The sequence below is a fragment of the Mastigoproctus giganteus genome, chromosome 9 (genome assembly GCF_048544385.1).
Source record: "Mastigoproctus giganteus isolate SK-2022 chromosome 9, ASM4854438v1, whole genome shotgun sequence".
Taxonomy (NCBI): Eukaryota; Metazoa; Arthropoda; class Arachnida; order Uropygi; family Thelyphonidae; genus Mastigoproctus; species Mastigoproctus giganteus.
In genome coordinates, this window is record NC_143583.1 from 64,010,404 (window position 1) to 64,034,864 (window position 24,461).

General features: G+C 39.4%; 1 protein-coding gene across 1 annotated transcript in view; it reads left to right on the plus strand.

Annotated features, from left to right (window-relative positions):
* Window positions 1–6,853, plus strand: part of mgl (low-density lipoprotein receptor-related protein megalin) — a 1,043,262-nt gene extending 1,036,409 nt beyond the window's left edge. The window contains exon 79 of the mRNA XM_090381453.1: window positions 5,865–6,853. Coding sequence (XP_090237579.1) covers window positions 5,865–6,203 — 339 coding nt within the window. The 3' untranslated portion in view covers window positions 6,204–6,853. The remainder of the gene's footprint in view (window positions 1–5,864) is intronic.
* The last annotated feature ends 17,608 nt before the right edge of the window (window positions 6,854–24,461 follow it).

The window sequence follows — 24,461 nt, forward strand, 5'->3', positions numbered from 1 at the left end:
ATGATATTGCACTACCTCGAATAAGTAACGCTTCACTGATAGAGAAGACTATTGTTACTTATTCTCAGTTGAGTACCACCACCCAGACAGCACTGTTTCATGGCTATTGGCCAATCATCAGTGGGTGGGCAGGTACCCTGGTATTGCAGACATGACGACCCAGTTGTGAAGTTAATCACACAATATGAGAGATGTCAATATTTAAAATAAATAAATGCACAAGGCATAATACTTTAAGAGTTTGGTATCTATATATGATATCGGTGTTTAGATACACCATAGATAACTCTTAAGAAACTACAAAGTAGTTGTTGGCGGCATCATTTGCTCTTTCTCATATTGTGCTCTGCCTTCACGACGAGTTGCCATGATATTGCACTACCTCGAATAAGTAACGCTTCACTGATAGAGAAGACTATTGTTACTTATTCTCAGTTGAGTACCACCACCCAGACACTGATGATTGGCCAATAGCCATGAAACAGTGTTGTCTGGGTGGTGGTACTCAACTGAGAATAAGTAACAATAGTCTTCTCTATCAGTGAAGTGTTACTTATTCGAGGTAGTGCAATATCATGGCAACTCATCGTGAAGGCAGAGCACAATATGAGAAAGAGCAAATGATGCCGCCAACAACTACTTTGTAGTTTCTTAAGAGTTATCTATGGTGTATCTAAACACCGATATCATATATAGATACCAAACTCTTAAAGTATTATGCCTTGTGCATTTATTTATTTTAAATATTGACATCTCTCATATTGTGTGATTAACTTCACAACTGGGTCGTCATGTCTGCAATACCAGGGTACCTGCCCACCCACTGATGATTGGCCAATAGCCATGAAACAGTGCTGTCTGGGTGGTGGTACTCAACTGAGAATAAGTAACAATAGTCTTCTCTATCAGTGAAGCGTTACTTATTCGAGGTAGTGCAATATCATGGCAACTCGTCGTGAAGGCAGAGCACAATATGAGAAAGAGCAAATGATGCCGCCAACAACTACTTTGTAGTTTCTTAAGAGTTATCTATGGTGTATCTAAACACCGATATCATATATATTATTATCTTTCTATACATTAAAATAATTTTCCTCCTAATGATATTTATTCAGCCAATGGGAGAAGAGGGATGCGGGTTACATGTAATATGTAACAAATACAAAAATACGTAGCAGAAGCTTATTTTACTGTGGTAAAACAAGCTTCTCTTTAAGCGTGATCATGCTCTATGTTTATCTAACATGACCACACAGTGTCATTCTTGATTTCCATATGTAACGTATTTATTTAAATAAACTAAATGCGACAAGGCAATTTCATGATTCTATATCTATATAATATCAGTATAGATACACCATAGACAACTCTTTATGAAAAACTACGATCGTAGTGTGAACGGCACCCACTGATGAAAAACCAACTAGCTTTGAAACAGTCCGTCTGGGTGGTGGCACCCACCAAGAATAAATAACAATAGTCTTTTCTATTAGTAAAGCGTTTCTTATTCAGGGTAGTGCAATACTTGGTAACTCATGAAGGATGAGCACAATACAAGATACAGATGAAATGATGCCTTTCACACTGCAATCATAGTTTTTCTTTAAGAGTTGTCTGTGGTGTATCTACACTGATATTATATAGATATCATAACATATTTATGTATTCATAGCACACAGTGTCGAAAGCTTCTGTAAGTATTTTATTTTATCAAAAGAAGCAAGCGCAGCAAGCAGGGGACAAAGTCCCCCAGTTATTATTATTATTATTATTATTAGCCATATGGTGCAAGGAAGCCTGAGGCTTATGCTGCACCAGCCAAAAAAAAATTACCCTGTGAGAGAGAGAGAGAGAGAGAGAAGTAGAAAGCAATTGCCAAGAAAGAGAAGAATGATGATATCCAGCTCAGGAACCTGGGTGTGCCAAGCCCATACTCACCAGATATGAGCCCCATTATAGACTATGTGATAAAATTAAGATATTAGACATGCATGTAGTTCTATAAATTATATTTTATAATCTTAATGATTCCAGTACTACAAGCTACGTAGCAACCTCCAGTATCTGCTATATCAATATTAAACCATTGGCAGCAGAATTTGAATGCTCCTATTAATACAACACAATGCTGGCAGAAGTCAACTGTGGTTTTTTAAGCAATTACAAAGGCCAAGTAAAGAATAAATACACCAAATTAATCAGAAAATCACAATTTGATTGTGATTTAAATTTAAACTAAAGTTAGAGAAACACAATAATTTCAAATCAATAAATAAAATTCCACTTAGCAGCTTCCAAAAAATGTGTAGTTCTCTTAGTCTCAACAGCAGAATAATATCAATAGTACAACAATAGTACAACAATATCACCTTTCGTGCACTTAAAAGATGATATCTGCTCTACAACTTTTGTCACTGGCAGACATACCTTGGTCCTATTCCAACTATCCTTTTTTCACAATATAATTCCCATTTCCCTGACAGTAGAGTCACCAAAATTAGCTAACTCTTGTGGGACCAGTGCATTCTGGCATTGAGGTGAGAAGCTGAGTGCTTGATGGGCCCAACTTAATTCTTTCAAGGGCATCCACCCTCTTCTTCAAGATCTCATAAACGTTCATCAGAACGCTGAATTGGCACCTAATGTTCTCACACTCTTTGCATTGAATGCACACAAAGACATCCCCTTTGCAGTATCATGTCCTCTTCTAGATGGATCTGCAAACATCAAACAAATAGTACATTTCATGAGGCCGTGATTTGCAGGAGAACTGACCCCCCCCCTCCAGTTCTCCCCCCAAGCCACAGCTCTTCCACTCCTTTGCTTTGCTGCTCTGGCCTGAGGCCCAATTTCCTTCCAAAATCGATTTAATTGAGATTAGTATACTAAAGTAAAGTAATATACAGTAGAATCTTGATTTTCCATGATAAACAGTAAAAAAAAATTCCTGGTTAATCCAAAAATATAGTAAGTCTCCGACTTGTAAGAGATACGTTCCAGGACTTCTTACATAAGTCAAGTTTTACGTAACTTGGGAATGACTAATAAAACATTGCTACTATATCCCTAATATGCCAAAATTACAAAAATCACATAATATCCTCAGAAGAATGAATAAAAATAGTTATATATTTTTAATTAGTTCAATTAAAAACTTTATCTGGGGATAGCAGTGAAGTAGCCAGAGTGGCACATAAGAATGGAAAAACAATTTGCAGTTTCCAGTTTATTGGGCCTTTCTGTTAGTGCAATCAATTATAAATGGGTAGTAAACTCAATCTTATTGCATTTGCTATAATTGGACCGATAATTGAAATTCTGTGGGTTTTTTACGTTATTATAGTGAAATGTTTTCCCCTTGCATGAAATCTTCAATCATATAAAAAACAAATAAATTTTTAGAATCTTCTCTTCATTCCTATTTTTTAAGCTTTATAAACTTGTTACTCCATATCTCACTTTCACACATCGTGTTAGTTGCAATTTGTGAGTGCCGTACTCTTTGTTATTGATTGCTTATCTTATTTTATTGTTTTAAATTTTACTACCCCCCAAAAAAATGTCAGTGAACAGAAATATCAACTAGTTAATATGTACATATTACAGTATGTATTAATTAAGCTGTGTAGGAAACATAAATTTATTTTTATTTTGCTAACCTGTGGAAAATATTCTTCTAATTTTCAGCTATCATTTAATTTTGTTAATTGCTAATGTAATAAAGTGTAAATTTGTGATCTTTACTTTTATAGCCTGTAGATAATATTCCTCCCATTTTCACTTAATTATAATCACCGAATTTGCAAACATGATCGCAATGGCCAGCACTTACTACATATCGTATAATGAACAGTATTTTATTATGGAGAGTCCATCGTAAAGCGATTTCATCATATAGTGAACCAATCATAAAGCGGTGTCCACTGTATTTCTTAAAAAGAATAGTTTTTTTTTTTTCTTATTCTCCATTGTGAAAGCATGTTTTCTCTGAAGTATATCTGCTTGATATTCTAATAACATTTACTGTTATTGTGTTTATTGTCATTTGTTCACAAATTTTTATTGTCATTTTATTTTATGTTTATTTTCATTTATTAACAAATTCAGCTGTTGTGGAATATGGAATAACTATATAAAAAGAATATTGTCACACCCAAAAGAGCAGGAACTAAAATATTTAATAGATAGGATACAGATATACAAATTATATACACAAACAGGAGCTTTTGGGACAATGGGTCCCTTCATCAGCTAACGTTAATATACAGATATGTTACAATGGAATATCAAATAAGGCCGGGTTTGTTCATGTGTTAGACAAGTGAAGCATGTGCACGTGCAATGGAAGGAACATCAAATGGGTTGCTAGGCAGAATCAGACACTTGCTGCTGAGAATGCAGGGCACATATGTGGGAGGTATGCCAACATTCGTGCATTGCAAGACAACTGCCTCCATAATTGGGTGCATGTGCACACCTCTGTTGTGATTGAAAACACTATAGCAACTGGTTATATGTAGTTCTTCAAGCCAAGATCGTTGACAGTAGTTATGTAACTGGTCAACGATCTCAACATCTCATCAGGGGTCAAAGTCATGTTGCTCAGACCAATAGTGTTCTGCAACTGCGGAGTGCCCGGAGTCAACAGATCAGAGGGTCCTTTCATGTTCGGAGATGCGATCCTGGAGCCTTCTAGCAGTTTCCCCAATGTAACAACTACTGCAATTAGGGCAGGTGATACGGTATACAGTACAGCTGCATAAAAAGGAGGGGATGGGTGTTTTCACCTTACAGATAAGTGATCGTAATTTTCTGTCTGGAAGTTTTAAACACTTTATATGATAGGCGCTTAGGATTCTGGAAAGGCAGTCTGAAATGCCTGAATAATAAGGGATGTAGGTGACAGAAGTGGTTTTGTTAACCCGGGGTAGGTTGGGGCACTCAGCACATTCACTGGCCTGTAAGTTGCACTTGTCTAGAATATGAGCAGGGTAGCCACAACTTAAGAGACCAGTTCTTATTTTTGAAATTTCCATCTGCCTCTCATTCATAGAGCTAGAGTGGGTCCAAGTGCAAGTGAGTAGAGCACATGCAGTACTAAGTAAATTGGCTGGGAGCATGCACTGACCTGAAGTTCTTAGTCATGAGTCTACATTGTAATAAAACATCTAGAAAGGAGAGGGTGTTGTTGGATTCTAGCTCAATAGTAAACTGGATGTAGGGTGCAAGGAATTGAGGTGCTTTAGTAGAAGGTTTCTGAACTCTGGGGATGATTGCGAAAATGTCATCTACGTACCAGGACCAGAGAGTGATGGGGACGGGCAGATTCCTTATGAATGAGAGATTGGCATATCCAGTTTCTGTAGGTAGTGAACTTTTTTCTAACATGGATAAAATCCAGCAATAATAAAAGTCCATAGCTTATCGCTAAAGGTGTCGGAACATTTTGTAGGTTACCTTTTCTTTGCTGCCGTGGTGAGGACTTCCCACATTGAAATCTCTATTGGAAGATTGCTGTACAATTGTTCAGCAAGCTTCCAACGGAAATTTTTGGATTACTCTGATTGCCTTTTGTAAAACTATGCAAGAAAGCCAACATAAAGAAAATTTTCCTATTAAAAGTTTTACTAATTTAAATTAATAACTAAACTACTTGCTCTGGACTATGTGTAATATACTACTGAATCTTTTCTTACAAGCATTGACTGAGATTAACTCTTTATAACCAAGACTCTTATTTTAAACATAAATTGAATTGACTTAATTATATTAAATACAGATTTATATAACTGTTAAATGAAAAATTTTAAATTATATTTACTATTTCATTAATTATTTTCTTGTTTGTATTTGGTGAATTTTAGGAGCCATTAGATGTAGAGTTCAACTTAGGTGATGTAAATAAGCCTACTGATTTTAGTAATCCTATGTATGATGTTATTGGAGGAACTGATGTTACCATCAATACTACAGGAAAGGACAGTGGTCTATACGAAGTTCCTTCTGATGTTCTTGACAAGAAAATATCTTATCATTCTGAAGGAAATGGAAAACCACCTTTATCAGCAGTTCTTGCACCATCTAGTGTTGTTCATAGGTCACCTCTTCATGTACAGCTTCGACAAACTGCTCTAGATCCTACATCTGTAGATACTGACAAAGATACACAACAGCTAGTAGAAGAAGACAAATCAGAATGTTAAGTGCCTCTCTTTTGTGCTCTTCCGCATTACTGAATCTCAGTAGCATTGCATTTCTCCATGATGGAGTCAGTTTCAATGTCCATGTTTGTGTTGAAGAAAAAAGTGTGACCAGATATGCCACAGATCTACATGCAGTTTCACATAGAGAAAAACTTACATATTTCTAGTTTTAAAATTAAAACTGTTGCAACAGTTTCTCAAGGAACTGTTTGGAGGGGAATGAATTTTTAATTTTGAATTTATAAAGTTTTTAACTGTTACATGAAACATTTAAGTCAAGTCATTTTTATGAACTAGTGAACTTTGCAGGAATTTTAATGGAATACCCTTCAGTTTATCATGTATTTATGAAATGTGCATGATCATAGCTGCAGTGTAATTTCAGAAACAAGTGTGATCATTATTTTTTTTTTTTACTAGTATCATTCCATCTAAAGAAATGAATACATTCCCCTGTGTTTGTCTTATTAGCAAAGACAATATTCTTCCCTTTTTTGGTATAAATAATGAAAGGCTATGTGTATAAAAAATATAAATATTTTTAGACAGTTTTTACTAACATTTAGGAACCAAGTTAGGTAGTATGAGTTGTGATCATGCATTATTAAATAAGGTCATGTGATTAGAAGTTTTTGTGACTGCTGAGCAGGCTTCTCAGAATCAATTTTTATTTTATTTTATTATTATTATTATTTTTTTTTTTTTTGCTATCAGAATAATAGTCCCCCTCTTCTCTAGTAAAATTGTATATACATATATATATATTATATATATATACACATTTGTATATGCACACACACATATACATGTGTGTATATGTGTGTGTGTGTGGTGGGTGTGTGTGTGTGTGTGTGTGTGTGTGTGTCTTTAAATTAATTATATCATAAAGTATGCAGCTGCTCAGGCATATATACAGACTTATTCCAAATTATTTTCGTTATATTTTTACAATATTCCAGTTAATTGTTTAATTTACTGTGATTTAAATAGACTATAAATATTTTTACAACCAAGAGTTTAAAAAAATTTAAAGGTAGTTTTAGAGAAGAATATATAAATACTTTTAGTAGCTTTGTATTAGAGAATTAGAGATTCTTGAGTAACAGTGTACAGCAAGATAAGTTCAAGAGTGCCATCATATAAATGACATAATACATTTAGTAATTATCCCAAAGTGGATTGGAAAGTATAAACATTTATCTTATGCTCAGAGAAGTGTGTAAGATATGGAAAACAAAGTTCTATTACTAATGTGCACGAATAATGCCGTCCATTTTTATCAATGCACAATAAGAATACATAAGATATGTGATGTGATGTGATCTGTGATGGTTTTATAAATTGTTTTTTTTTTTATTTGGAGAATATTTGCTGCTTTTGTTAGTAGCATTCCTTCCTACGAACTGGGTATTGATAAGTATGTTATAAATATTTTTATTAAAAAAAAGTTGTTTTCAAATGAAGCAGTTTTGTACTCATTTGCAACTGAAAAAAAAAAAAAAAAAAACTTAAATTTATCATTTGAATGCCCATTCCTTCAAAATATTTAACTTCCCATATTGTTACAATATGCTGAAATATTTCACAATGAAAAGACTGCAATACAGAACCATTCATGTTTCTCATAAAATAAATCACAATGTGTCATACATAATTCACTATGAGAGAAGTATTGTGTGGAATATACTTTCATTGGCTATTTTCTATTGATAAAAGAACCTTTAAAAAATTAAGGTGTAAATTATTTATCCTCAATACAGTTTTGATGTATGAAAAAATGTAAACATGATATAAATATCCAGTGCAGTAACTGAACATCTGTATATTTTGTAATACTGTATTCACAACCTAGAAGAATAGTTTTATTTAAAAATTGAGTTAAATGTTTGTCTGTAATCTTTCTTCTATAAACAGTTCTATTTTCATTCCTTGCTTAAGGTTAAGTATTAAAAAAATACAGTTTGAAAGGTTTAGTGTGCTTAATTAAAATGAAATGAATGAAATAGAAAATTTTTATAAAATTTCATATACTTATTAAATGCAATTTTTTATTTGTTTAATGAAAAATTTTAAAACTTAATGTAACATTTTTGACACTTCTTATTTTCAGTGAGAAAATTTTTTATTAATTTTACTAATATTATTATCAACATAGAACATATTGAGTAGTACAGCTCTGATTCATACTATCTAATTAATTTTGCTAAGAAAATACAAGCATAAAATATATACTTGAAACTATTAGGCTCTACTATTACAGATAAAAGACAGAGTGTTATTTTAAAAGGGAACCACTCTACTTGGGCAAACATTGGTGAAGTTCCTCAGGCTTCAGTAATGGGCTCATTGTTGATTTCTGTGTGTATTAATGATATTGATGAAGGCATATCAGGCTTAATGTCTAAGTTTGCAAATGATATGAAAGCTGGCAAGGTGGTTAATCACAATAATCATGGCGTGTTAGTATAGTACCGAAAACAAGCTCTAGAAATATCAACAAGCTGCGTTCTGAGAATTCGTAATTGAAGTTTGACGAATTTAAGGTTCTGCATATGGGGAACAGTCATCCCCAAATAAAATAGCAACTGTGTTATAAAGCACATTCAGGATGGAGGAGAATGAATAAAGAATGGGAATTAGTTGTGCAGACAGAAAGATAGATATACTGCAACACACACACATTGGTTAAGTTAGTGATATGCATTTAGACCTAAATGGATGTCAGATGAACTGATGATACTATTGGCAGTGAGGAAAGATCATGGGATGCATATAAATTATCAGATGATAGAGAAGCATATAGTTATAAACTAGCCTGTAATCAAGTCATAATAGAGGTAAGGCAAGCTAAGGCAGATTAAAGAAACCTCTGTCAAAGAATACAAATAAAAGCAGCAAAGATTTCTATATAACAATAGAAGGAAGGGCTGGAATCACATTGATCCACTTGATGTCAGTAGTCTAACTGCTGATGATTCTGGTCAGGTTGTTGACAAACTGAATAAGTATTTTGTATCTACATTCACTGAGGAGGAATACTTAAAGGAAGCGGTTGCCAGAAGTTTATCAAATTCTAACAGGATTGTAAATAATTTTGTGATAACTGAGAGAAAGTGGAAGAGACATTGTTGAAGCAGGAAAAGGTGTCTGTCCAATCATGTTAACATGAGGCAACAAAGCAGGTAATCAAACCTTTAGCCATAATTATGTGGATACTGGAGAAGTTCCTATGAGCACTAGATGTGAAATATATCCCCAATTCACAAAGGAGGGGATCTAAATGTGGCATGAATAATTGCACAACTGATATCTTAAATTCGGTTCAAGGGAAGATAACGGTGATTAGAAAAGCAATGCAGTATCATCTAGTCATTAATGCAATCATAGCGTGGATTTGTTAAGAGGTCTTGTCTGACTAATCTGATTAGTCAATATGATGCAGTAACAAGGAACTGTCGGCAAAACATAAGTTTTATGTCATATATTTGGGTTTCAGAAACGCTCTTGATACTGTTACACATAAAATACTGCTGCACAAAATTGGAGCTGTGCTTTATGTGCAACAGTACAAATTGGAGCATCAAGGGCAGGTTACTGCAATGGTTAAAGGGATCGTTGAAGAGAGAGAACGGTTATTAATGGACACTGCTCTTGGTGGACTATGGTTATTATTGGAGTCCATTAGAGTTCAATCCCTGTCCGGTTGTTATTTTTTAATTTATTAATAATATTGATGAAATTATATCAGGCTTAAAATCGAAGTTTGCAGATGATACAAAGGTTAGCAGAGTTGTTAATGACAGCAATCAAGATAAGCTACTTCTAGAAGATACAGAATGATTGGGAGATGGGCTGAGAAATTGCAGTTGAACTTAACATTAAAAAAAGCAAGGTACTGCATATGGTTATTAGTGATCCCAGATTAACATACCAAATGTGTGATACTACACTTAGGGTAGTGCAAAATGAAAAAAATCTTGGGATAATTGGTCAGGTATGAATTTCTCCAAGCAGTGCAAATAGGTAGCCATAACAACTCGTGAGGTTGTGTCAGTGATATACAAGAGTTTTGCTAGCATGAATAAAGATGTGATTATACCATTCTCCAAGACAATGATTAGGCTGTATTGCGTGCCACATACAGGTGTGGAGGCCTTATTTTAAGAAGGATTAAGGTCTGCTGTAATGGAGTGCAGAGAAGGGCAATCAGATCATTGCAGCAAACTGAAGAGTGGTCTTACCAAAAATGCTTCAGTTATGCAAACTGCAGCATCGGAAGACTAGATAACTGCAAGTCAATTTGATTGAGATGTTTAAGTCTTTGAATTGATTCAGCAAGCCTGATGCTGATGGAATTGTTCCTTTTTCACAGATTATGTACTTAGCATTAGCATCAGGAGAGGCATGTGATGTAAGAAAGCAAGCTTATACAGTATCAGCCAAGAAAAAAAAAAAACGCCATTTCACCTATCCATTCACTCCAAATGTTTGTCTAGTTCTGCCTTGAATTTATTTAAGCTGTCAACTTCTACAACGACAGATGGAAGTTTGTTCCAGCAATCAACCATCCGCTGGCTAAAGGCAAATTTCCGCACATCTATTGTTTGTTATTTGGTTTTTAGGAGCATTAGCAACTAAGGCCATATTGCTCCGGGATATGCGGTGGTAATTCCCTGACCTTTCCGCATCCTCCGTATTTGGTGGTGACGGGCTCGAACCCCGGTCTAATCAAGAAGTGTGTGCTACGCACTGCTGCTCCTGCCCACCTGGCTACGGAGGCGCCCGCACATCTATGCTACAACTGTCTTTCCTCAATATGAATTTGTCACCTCAGGCGATTAATCTGGGCAAGAGGAAGAATCCCATCAACATTGAGCTTGCTCAAACCATTCAAAGCCTTATACACCTCAATCAGATCACCTCGCAGGTGCCTAGTCTCCAAGCACTGTAATTTGCAAAACTTTAAGCCTTTCTTCGTAAGAGCAACCCTTTGTTCCATTCGCTAATCTTGTTGCCCTTCTCTGTACTCGTTCCAGCAGTTCTACATCCTTCCTAAAATGAGGATCCCAAACCTGTATACAGTACTCAAGGTGTGGCCTGACCATTGCCTTATACAATGGGATAATTACTTCCTTATCCCTGCTAGAAAAATTCCTGTATATTATTGACAAAATACCATGTGCAAAACACTGTCTGCACTGCTCAGAAAACTTCATATCTGACTGCACAATTACCCCCAGGTCTTTTTCATTCTCTATCACCCTGAGTGTAATACCACACAGTTGATATGTTACTCTGGGGTTACTGCTACCCATATGTAATACTTTACATTTGTCAATGTTAAACTTCAATTGCCACCTCTCAGCCCATCAGCCCAACTTTTCTAGATCCTGTTACAGTAGCATGCAATCTCAATTCGGAAAGGAATTGACCTTTTACCAATCATCATTGCCTTAGTTTTCATAGTGTTTATATTCATTCCATAATTCAGCACTCTCTTATTTATTCTTTTGATAATTTTTTTTTTTTTTTTTGCAGAGTAGCACAGGCAACCTGCTAGTATGGCATGATCATCTGCAAACTTAATAGCCTGTACGTACTTTTCATCTATTTTAATCCCCCACTTTTTATTCTCAAGTGTCTCCTTTATTATCACTTCGGCAAAAGCATTGAACAAACGAGATGAAAGTCAGCATCTCTGTCTTACTCCCTTTGTAACTTTAGCTTTACTGTTAGTTATCCCCTCACTCTTATTACTGCATTTTGTCCTATATAAGTCATATTGGTCCAATAATCTTCTTGCATCCAATTTTCTCAAGCAATGGGAATAGTTTTCTCCAGATTACTCTATTAAACACCTCATAATTCGCAAAAGACACATTGAGGTTTCTTCCTGTGTTACACATTTTCTCTCCCAACACCATCAACATTCCAATAGCATCTCGTCTATCAGCATTGATAAACTGCCTCTGCAAAAACCACACTAAGTCATCCAGAAATTGTTCAATATGACTCTCCATACAAACTATGATAACTTCCAGCAGAATCTTGGATGCATGGGTAATAAGACTTATAGTTCTGTGGTCTTGGCATACTGTTTGTGACATTCTTGGGTATGGAGATTTTGATTGATGTGCAGAAATCCTCCAGCCAATGCTCATCCCTATATATCATATTTATCAGTTCAAATAAGGCTTTATTCAGATTTTCTCCAATGTATTTCAAAAGCTCTGCAGGCATGTTGTCAACTCCTGGTGTTTTGATATTACTAAGAGACTTTAAGGCTGTGTTGAATTCATCCTTAGATATTTCCTCCTCCGTGTTTTCTTGTTTTTTAATGCCGTATTCCTCCATGTGTACATGCTTGAAACGTCATAAAGTTCTTTAACATATCTCTTCCATCTTTCCTTTTGTTCTTCGAAGTTCAGTACTGTCATTCCTTTTCATCCCACATTGCTCTCATTTGGATTTTCCTACTCTTTCTTGTTAATTCTCTGAGTTTTCTATGTGCCAAGTGCACCTGACCTTACTGTTCAAGCGTTTCATTCTCTTGACAGTTCTCTGCCCACCACTGTTCTTTAGCCTCCCTACATTCCCTATCAATTTCATTCTTCCATCTACGATAGTTCCTTTGATCACCATCATTTTTTCAGCCTTTCAGTCTCCTTTCATTCATTTTCTCCAGTAAAATAACTGCGATCCAAGGCATCCTCGTAATTTTTTCACTTACCCAGAGCCACCGATGCAGCTTTACAAGTCATCTTAATTAAAGACTAATTATGCTCTTGATCGTTCGTAGTCTCCTCAAATACATTACAGTATATAATATCAAAATTAATTTTTGTATCCAGTTCCTTTGTGACCACATCATAGTATCCAATCAAATTTGTCAGACAAGACCTCCCCTTACCAAACCCATGCTGTGTCTGAATTATTACTGCAGTCTTGTCTAGATGATCCCGCAAACAATGCTTCTTTAATCAGTGATTCCATTATTTTCCCCAGAACAGAAGTTGAACTAACAGGTCTGTAATTACTTGTGTCACCCTTTGATACCCTTTTCTGAATTGGGGAAATATTTCCACAGCTCCAGTCCATGGGGACTTCTCCTGAGTCCTAGGATGCTCCCACAATTATAGCTAAGGGTTTGCTGGCTTCCTTTGCTGCCTCCTTTAATATAACTGGATAGATTCCATCCACCCCAGGTGCCTTATGTTTAACTTCAACAATTTCTCCTTCACTTAGCCCTAGATATTACATAATGTGGGCTTTGACAAGAAAAAAAATGAATTCAAAATAAAAGAAAATTTCAAGTTCTCTTATTTCAACATAGCTGGGCCAAAAATGGAGCCCTGAGTGGTATGTCTTTTAATCTGATGGAATGAGGACTTGATTGTAATTTTCCTATTTGCAAAATAGCTGTTTAACCATTTGTAGAGTTGAGAAGAACATTCGGCGGCCCTAACCAGTCTCATGATATTAGGCCACCAGGCAGAGTCAAAGGCCCGTTTGAAGTTAATGCTAATGCTAAGTCTATAAAGACAGCTGTAATGTAATTAGAATCCGGTCACTCTTCTGCATTGCAAATGCTCTGGATTGTGGAGTACCTTGGTTTAAATCCATATTAGTGGGGGGGGGGACTGAATCTCTTGTTTTTATAGATAATTTAATAGCCTGGCTATCAGCAACCGCTATAGGAACTTTCCCAGAATGGGTAGAAGGACAATCGGCAGTAGCAATTTGAGGCTCCAGTGGGAGAACAGGAATATTTTGCTATTACTTGCTTCCAGCGGGCAGCGAAAGTGCCTTCGTGAAGGCAAGTATTAAACGGATCTTGAAATAAGTTGGGAGCAAGCGACCAAAGCCATTGAATTGTTTCAACTTCGAACCGGTCAAGTCCAGGACCCTTCCCACACTTGATTTTTTGGATGGCATTGGAGACCTCCGCTTTTGAAAATTCTTCCTCCCCGCCCATGGGACATGTAGAAAGATTTCTGCAATTATTAAGCATTGTTGGTGAGAATTGTTGCCTAGGTTATCCTGTATGATGATTTGATTGTGTATTTTTCCCATGGTGCCCAACCAGATGGTAGTTTCCAGGGTGCCCAGTTATGGAATTTATATCTGGACTGACAAGCTTCTGTCTGGTGATCTTGTGTACTATGCTGCATAAGCATTAGTAAAGGCACATGATGGAAGAAAGAGCTTATATAGCATCAGCCAAAAAAAAAAAAAAAAAAAAATCATCTAATTTCACCCATCCACTCGCTACAAATGTTTGTCTAGTTTTGCCTTGAATTTATTTAAGATATCAACTTCTACAATGACAGATGAAAGTTTGTTCCAGCAATCAACCACACACTGGCTAAAGGCAAATTTCCACACCTCAATCCTACAACTGTCTTTCCTCAATTTGAATTTATGCCCTCTCAGGCGATTATTCTGAGCAAGAGGAAGTATCCCATCAGCATTCAGCTTGCTCAAACCATTCAAGGCTTTATACACCTCAATGAGATCACCTCGCATGTACCTACTCTCCAGGTGCTGCAATTTGCAGAACTTCAGCCTTTCTGTAAGAGCACCACTTTGTTCCCTTCACCAATCTTGTTATCTTTATTTTTATTATTATTAGCCATGTTGTGCAAGGAAGCCTGAGGCTCATGCTGCTCCAGCCAAAAAAAAATTCCCGAGTTACCCTGAGAGAGAGAGAGAGAGAGAGAGAGAGGAATCACCAAGAAAGAGAAGAATGATGAGATCCAACTCAGGACCCTGGATATGCCAAGCCCATACTCACCAGATGTGAGCCCCTGGGGTATCCTTCCTAAAATGAGGCCTCCAGACCTGTACACTACTCTAGGTGTGACCTGACCATTGCCTTGTATAACAGAATAATCACCTCCCTGTCCCTGCTGTCAAAATTTCTATATATCATTGACAAGACTCCATGACCTGCGCTGGCCGCCAGTCTGCGCTGTTCAGCGAACTTCATATTTGACTACACAATTAACCCCAGGTCTTTTTCACTTTCCACTTCCCCGAGTACCAAAGAGAAATGTACCACACAGTTGGTACATTTCTCTTCGGTTATTGTTACCCATATGCAGTACGTTACATTTGTCACTGTTAAACTTCAGTTGCCACGTTTCAGCCCATCTGCTCAACTTTTCTAGATCCTGTTGAGCAGCATACTGTCATTAGTGTTATTAACAACCTCCAACCTTCGTATCATCTGCAAACTTGGACATTAAGCCTTATATATGCCATCATCAATATCATTAATAAATACTGAAAACAACAATGGACCCAGCACTGAATCCTGAGGGAGCCACTAATAACATTAGTCCACGAAGAGCAGTGTCCATTGATTACCACTCTCTGTCTTCGGCCATTGAATGGTAATCAATGGACACTGCTCTTCATGGACTAATGTTATTAATGGAGTAGATCATGGATCTCTTCTTGCTTCAGTTTGTACAAGGTGCCTCCAGTTGTTCTAATTCTGGTAAAAAATCTTTGCCAGAGTGTTTTGTAGTTTTCAAATGGAGACTCTGCCAGCCTGCTCTATACACCTTTTGATATTCCTTGCATCTCTTTACGTAGTTCAGATCTCAAAATAGACAATTGTTGTGTCCACCAGGGCACACTTTTTGGACGGTGTTTCCTCAGTTTCATAGCTGCATCCTAGGCTTTAGTCAGGAGTTTGGTGATAAAATCTGCTTCTGGGTTGCTGTCATGGTCAGTGAGCCATCTGGTGATTGTTCTTTGAGAATTTCCCAGTCAGTGCCGTCGAATAGCTGCCATCTTGCAGATCTGGTGGCATATCTAGCCATATTGTTCAGATGGGTATGGCATGATTTATAAATACTGAATACCTCATAAGTGATTAAATTATGATCACTGTTCGGAACAAACCAGCCAGATAGACTTTGGGCGAGGGAGGGTGTGATCATGGTGAAGCCTATGTTGGACTGGCCATTTATTAAGCTAAAAGTGGGAAAAGGCGCTGATTTATTTGTCAAGGAAAGTTCTTGTGAGGCTAGGAACTCTTCCACAAGCATGCCTCTGGTATCCGTAGAGAGATTGAACCACAAGGTGGACTTGGCGTTTGCATCTACAGCTATGATGATTTGGCAGCCATCCAGAAGATCAAGGGCGCGATTCAGCTCTGCTAAGTGAGGTGCAATGCCGTGACTATATATGGCAAACCCTTAGCCATAATTATGAGAGCTTCCTTGAACTTAGGGGAGGTACCCACAGACTGGAGATGTGCAAATGTGACCCCAATTCACAAAGGTGGATCAAAGGCTGACAAAAGTAATTATAGACCTGTGAGTTCCAGGAAAATTAATGGAGGCACTGCAGGATCACCTAGACAAGGCTTCAGTTATAGCTCGGACACATGGTTTTGTTAAGGGGAAGTCTTGCCTGAACAATTTGATTGGATACTATAATGCAGTGACAAAAGAACTGTATGCAGGGAATAACTTTGATATTATATACTTGGATCTTATAAAGGCTTTTGATACTGTTGCACATGGAAGACTGCTGCACAAATTGGAGCAGTGTGGTATTGGAGGCCAATTGCTGCTATGGATAAAGGGGTGGTTGAGGGGGAGAAGACAGAGTGGTAATCATTGGACACTGCTCATCGTGGACTAATGTTATTAGTGGAGTCCCTCATGGTTCAGTGTTGGGTCCATTATTGTTTTATGGATTTATAAATGATATTGATGATGGTATATCAAGCTTAATTTCCAAGTTTGCAGACGATACAAAGGTCAGCAGGGTTGTAAAGACCACTACTGACACTATGCTGCTGCAACAGGATCTGGAAAGGTTGAGCAGATGGGCTGAGAGGTGGTAAATGAAGTTTAACATTGACAAATGTAAAGTACTACATATGGGAAACAGCAACCCCAGAGCAATGTATCAACTCTGTGGTACTACACTGACAGTGGTAGAGAATGAACGGGACCTGGGGGTTATTGTGCAGGCAGATATGAAGTTCTCTGAGCAGTGCAGACGGTCTGCAAGAGTAACCCATGGTGTCTTGTAAATGATATACAGAAATTTTTCTAGCAGGGATAAGGAGGTGATTATCCACTTGTATAAGACAATGGTCAGGCCACACCTTTAGTACTGTATACAGATCTGGAGGCCTCATTTTAAGAAGGATGTAAAGCTGTTGGAACGAGTACAGAGAAGGGCAACAAGATTAGTGAATGGAACAAAGCGTTTCTCTTACAAAGAAAGGCCTAAGTTTTGCAGATTACAGTCTGGAGATTAGGCACCTGCGAGGTGGTCTGATTGAGGGGAAAAAACCTTGAATGGTGTGAGCATGCTCGATGCTGTTGAGCTTCTTCCTCTTGCTCAGAATCGCCTGAGAGGGCATAAATTCAAATTTAGGAAAGACAGTTGTAGGATAAATATGCGGAAGTTTGCCTTTAGCCAGCGGGTGGTTGATTGCTGGAACAAACTACCTTCTGTCGTTGGAGAAGATGATAGCTTAAACAGATTCAAGGCAGAACTAGACAAATATTTGGAGCAGGTGGATGAGTGAAATGAGAAGGGGTATGTGTTTGTTTTTTTTTTGTTTTTTTTTTTTGGCTGATGCTATATAAGCTTACTTTCTTGCATCATGTACCCTTGCTAATGCTAATGTTAATGCTCTAGGTGAATTTTAACTGTTGGCTGTTTCCCACCACCCACCCCCCTATTTCACTTAGAAATACGCAACAGGTGTCGATCTCCACCGGCCTATGGGTTCTATAACAAGAATCCCACGAAAACTCTGTAAACCGGACAATCTCGAAAATCCGGGTTTATTCAACTTGGAGGGGAAAGCCTGAAAACACCCAGGACATTACGAACCTGAATCCTAATGATGACCCCATCATCATAGAAAACCATGATGAGGCTGTGGATCCCCACACTGGAGCCCCACGGACTAGCAAGTGGAAATATAGAGAATTAACAGTGCTCAAGTTGGAGCACGAGACACGCTCTCAAACCAAACTGAGACAACCAAAAGAAATCCAAGATAACCAGCCAAACCAGAGAGATGCCAGCGATGAAAAACAACCGGAACCCCCTCTGGACCCCCTTTCCTGCCAGAGGGCACAGTTCCCTAGAAGGTGATGTGTCTCAAGGCCACCCTTGAAACCCTGTTCAAGGAACAGTCCAACAGGATAACTACAGTTCTCAGAGGGCAAATTGTCAACCTCTTGAACAAGCTAGACACACTCAACGAAAACGTATGTTGAGAGAGAAAGAGGAACAGCCAAGCTCCAGGCATATATTGAATGCGGGGCGAAATAAATGCAACAGTGTGCACCCATATATATAGAAACCCTGAGGAATTCATCTAACGTACCCGACAATATACAAACCAAAAACCAACCTGCCAAAAGAAAAACTCTTCAGCCAAATCACAATATGTTGTTCTGGGACCACTCACTCCTAACGACACCATCTCCAGTGAAAGTATCAAGACCCATTTTAAACAAGAACTATCTGATGATCTGAAATCGACAAGAATAAAAACAATCAGAAAAACGAGGGGTCCAGGAATCGTCACAGAGGCGGAAACCATTGAAGAAGCCAGCCAGATTATGACCAACCCCAAGATAACAACTATAGAATTGAAGGCGGAATCACCGAAGAAAAAAGGACCCTCCATCAAAATCTACGACCTGAACAGTAACATTACACCAGAAGAACTTACCTCTGAGATATACTTCAGAAACCTGCAGGGATACCTCCCAAATTACAATATGAAAGAACTTGTCACACCGAGATATGCGATTAAACCCATGACAGGAAACTCCAAGAACTGGGTCGTGAAACTTAGCACCGCCAGATGGCAAGTCCTTACAACAAACAAAGATCTTTTGTGAACTGGAGCAGCCACAGATTTCACGAACACGTCGTGGTCTCCAAATGTTATAGGTGCTGCAAGTTTGTCCACACCACCCATACTTGCAGCCAAACAATCCAAACATGTGACAAAAAAAAGGCCACGACTACAAGGACTGCCCCAAGAATGATGAACTACCAACATGCGACTACTGCAAAGGCCAAAAAACTGGACGCAGCACACTCAGTAAGAGATAACAAATGTCCCATCTTCATAAAAATCAAGAGTTTGAACCAATCCAGGATTGACTATGGCAGCACACCCTAAACAATACAACACCACAGTTGTCAAATTCTTCCAACCCAACACACAAAGGGAAAGGGCCGTAACAGACCAAACAGGCTCAAAGCTGACGAAGCAATTGCTGACATCATCATCCTACAGGAACTATATACCCACTCCAAACTGGTCAGGGGATATCCAATAAAATACAAAATAATTTTCAGAGGCTGCAATTCTCATAAGAAACCCGGATATAAGAGCCATCAAAGCCTCCCATCTGTGCACAGCCTGGGCGGCCTGTGCCCATGTTATAACTGCAATCGGCGCCTTCTACATAATCTCCCTGTACTGCAGGCCTGGAGAAGGCATCACTACAGCCACCAGATACCTGGACCATGTCGCCAACATGCTGTAAGGAGAAAAAATTATCATCTGAGCTGATGCTCATTGCAGATTCCCGCCCTGGAACAGCCACGTACCTGACAGGTAGGGCACCAGTGACGGACAGCGACTGGAGGAGTTCATTGCAAGCACTTCCATTGCTGTACTAAACAGGCCAAACCATATGCCAACATTTTGGAAAATCTGAGATGGGAAGCAACCATCGATGTCTTCCTCGCCCCTCGAAATATAGCGGGTAACATTTCTGATTAGACGGTGCAGGATGTCTGGATCACGTCCGACCACAGAGTCCTCACCTTCCAATTAAATAGGAACCTCTACAGGCAGCCAACAGCAGGACGAATGCTCCACCGCTACTCGCTCCATACTCGAAACTTGGATCTATTTAAGTAGACCCTAACTGCTAACAAAAACAGAAGAACAATGGAACTAGAAAACGCCAGAAGCTAAGACGAACTCCAAAGGACAATCACAGATATCATCACCGACGCTGCCAACACTACAATAAAAAGAAAACGACCTACACCTGGCGCTTTGCCGTGGTGGACCCATGAGTTGCAACGACTCCGAAAAAGTCCAAAACAGGAGGAAAAACTTCCAAAGAGTGACACGGACTTGGCCTGCCCAGGAAGTGGCGACACCCATGGAACTCTATAGAGAGGTACGAAACTCATACACTGCTCTCATATGGAAAAACAAACAAAAATCATGGGAATGATTTGTGACTAACACGGGGAATGTTGACCTCTGGGGCACGGTTTATAAAATCGTCACGAACAAACTCCCCGGGGGGAGGTAATAACAACCAGGATCACACTAGATGGTGTTGCAATGTGTTCCTGGGATGCATCAACAAACAACATTCTGGATACTGCCTTCTGCCCTCATGTGGTGTTGATGCATCCCAGGAACACATTGCAACACCATCTAGTGTGATCCTGGGATGCATCAACAAACAACATTCTGGATACTGCCTTCTGCCCTCATGTGGACCCACAAACAGAGGAACAGATTAGGATATGTCGGGAAAATGACGCTTATCAATCTGGCTATGTGGAGCCACAATTTTCTAAAGAGGAGCTCTTCCAGGCTGCATCACATATAACTGCTAGGAAATGCCGGGCCCAGACCTCCTGGAGCCGGAGATCATTAGGAAGGTCACTGAAATTGACCAGATCTATTGCTCCAACTGTTCAACCGATGCATGCTAGACGGATCATTTCGACTCGACTGGAAGACAGCTAATGTAAAACTTATAATCAAAAATCCGAACAAACCACCTGAACAACCATCTTCATACAGACCAATCGCCCTTCTCACCGTCTGCAGTAAACTTTTTGAAAGATTACTACTAGCAAGAATCCAACACTACTACCAACTAGCGAGCCTACCTTCACCCATTTAATACGGATTCCGACAAGGTCGCTCCTCTGTTGATGCCCGTCAAAGTCTAATCACACAAGCACAGGAGACAGATAAAAAAATACCTACTGGCTATTTCCATTGATTTTGCTGGGACGTTCGACACCCTATGGTGGCCGAGCGTCCTGGATCAGTTCCGAGAGGCCAGGGCCCCCAGCAACCTGTACAAGGTTATTCGGAGCTACATCACCGACAGAATCATCATCGTCAACATCCCCAACAAGGCAAAACAGAGACAAAAATTCCTCCCCAAAGTTGACAGATTTCAGAGGCTGCCCACAAGGCTCAGTACTGGTACTAACTACGTGGAACTTGCTGATGGACGATTTCCTGAACAAGAACCTGAAGGAAAAAAAAAAAACTATTATTTTTAGTCCACTCGAATAATTAAATTCATCTGCCGTGCTGTGTGTCATATGTCTGTTAATTACGTCTGTTCTATGGTCAATTTGTCTGTTTTGCTGGACGAAAAACCCCAGATACTGGGGGTGGGGAAAGCTTGCTATCTACACCTGAGACCGACTAACTCAGCCATGGAGTGAAAAAGCCCATTAAAGTTTCTCGTGTCATCGAAGGCATTCGAACCTGGGCCTTTTCCACCCGATGTGGGAGGATGGTGACGATACCAATGTGCAACTCACGCAGATTAGGGTCCGTGGGCAGGCTCCCGTGGATTGCAAGCACCTCGAGACTACAGCTGGAGAAACAGGCAAACCGCGCCATTCAAACCCTCCAAAACTTGTTCGGAGTTCACTATCTCCAAATCTCACCCACTAAAACTAACTCCATACTCCTCAAGGGAACGCTGGATATATGGAGACCTCCCTAGATAAAAATAAGCAACACAACCATCCGATTCAGCAAAGAACTCAAATATCTGGGAGTCATTCTCGACATGCAAATGTCGTTCAAATCACACTTCAACCACCTGAGAAGGAAGATACACTTCTGCACTGCCCTGTTTAAAAGAATCGACCAGCGAGCCTGGGGATTATACCAACGCACAATGAAGCTGTACTACAAGGCAGCACTTCTGCCAATAGCAACATATGCAGCGGATGCATGGTATAAAAAAAGTCGGCACTGCTGCCAACCTAAGGATTCTGGACTCCACCCACAGAACTATGCTATCGTCCACTACCCGTGCCTGCAGCACGGTGAGCACAAATGCACTATAGATTATCGCAGGAGCCCTCCTCTTGATCTTGAGGAGGTCAAAAGAGGCCTGTTCTATGAGCTCACGAGGGGTACAGCTTGCATACACCAGGATTTCAATGCAAACCACACAAATAACCACGCTGCAGGAAAAAGAAGGCTCCAGGCACACCTGCTGCAGGTGTGGCAGGCGTGCTGGGATGCCTCCACAAAGTGACAAATCACCAATAAATTCCTCCCAAAGTTGACAGATTTCAGCCGAAGACGCCGACCTGGTATGTTGTTGTTGTTAATTGGTTTTTAGGAGCATTAGCAACTAAGGCCATATTGCTCCGGGAATATGCGGTGGTCATCCCCTGACCTTTCCGAATCCTCCGTATTTGGTGGTCACGGACTTGAACCCCGGTCTAATCAAGAAGCGCGTGCTATTCACTGCTGCTCCTGCCCACCTGGTTGCAGAGGTGCCTCCGACCTGGTATTTACCAGGCTTATTCACGACATACCTATTAACAGGACACGGCACCATCAAGGCCATGTTGACCTCACTCGGAATTATAGACAATCCCAACTGTAGCTGGGGCGAGCAAGAAACCTGGAAGCACCTTATGTATGACTGCCACTAATATGATGACCGCCGCTGCCAAATGGTCCCAAGCTCTAGTCTGCGCGGGTAGCACAGTGGTATCGTCAACCGTCCTCCCCACACCGGGTGGAAAAGGTCTGGGTTCGAATCCCGTCGATGACGCGAGGAACTTTAATGGGCTTTTTTCACTCCGTGGCTGAGTTAGTTGGTCTCAGGCATAGATAGCAAGGTTTTTCTCCTCAGTAACTGGGGTTTTTTCGTCCAGCAAAACAGGCAAATCAACCATAGAACATATGCAATTTACAGACACAAATACGGGTTAATGTATTTAATTACTGGTAACCCTAAAATAATAATAATAATAATAATAATAATAATGTCCCAAGCTCTACGGGAAGTATATAGAAGATATCGTAACGACTACACAAGCCTCATTCTGCAGAAAAAGAAAGTGTCTTGGCAGAACCTTGTGACAACTACTGGCAACGCAGATCCTTGGGGGGGGGGGATCGTTTATCGCATTGTTATGAACAGGCTGCCCTGGGGAGAGATATTAAATTCAACTCTGACTCCCGATGGCAATCCAACACACACACACATGGGCTGAATCCATGAATAATATTCTGAATGCCCTACTTCAGACTGATTAGAGTCCCATCAATGATGAACAAAAGCAAATTGAACAAGACAGTTACGCCTTCTCCAACAATAAAATAGACCTTCCTTTCACCTCTGAGGAAATGAACAAAACGCTTGACAGAACAAAAATAAATAAATACCCTGGTCACGATAATATTGAGGCTGGGGTCATCAAGAAAGCAGCAATACATCTTCCGAACCACCTATTAGCACTGTTCAACAAATGCCTTGCGAAAGGAATTTTCCCTGATTCTTGGAAACAGGCGGTGCTTCGACTCATCCTAAAAGGTCCAGACAAAGATCCTACTCTACCCAAACCTTACCGTCCCATTGCTCTTCTCCCGGTCTTGGACAAGGTAATGTAGCGGCTGCTTCAATCCAGATTATCTACCTACTACCAGACGGCCAACTTAGACTCTCCAAAACAATATGGCTTTAAGCCAGGATGCGCCACTGAAGACGCTATGAACAATTTGCTCAACACAGCAAACTCAACCACAGAAAAATATCTACTGGCTATCTGCATTGACTTTGCCGGTGCCTTCAATTCCATCTGTTTCAACCACAGAAAAATATCTACTGGCTATCTGCATTGACTTTGCCGGTGCCTTCAATTCCATCTGTTGGCCCAGCATTGTCAGGAGATTACGTCAACTCAATATTCCACTCAATCTCTACCGCTGTCTCCAGAACTACCTCTTCAATCGCTCAGTAACTGTTCAAACAAATTTTCAGAAAACTTCCCGACCAGTAGTTAGAGGTTGTCCACAGGGCTCAGTTCTTGGACCCTACTTTTGGAACTTAATACTAGATGAATTTCTTCTTATGGATCTACATCCTGTGGACGGCATGGCCTATGCAGATGACCTCATCCTCCTTATCAATCTGATTCTAGAACTCAACTTCAGCAAATTGCCTC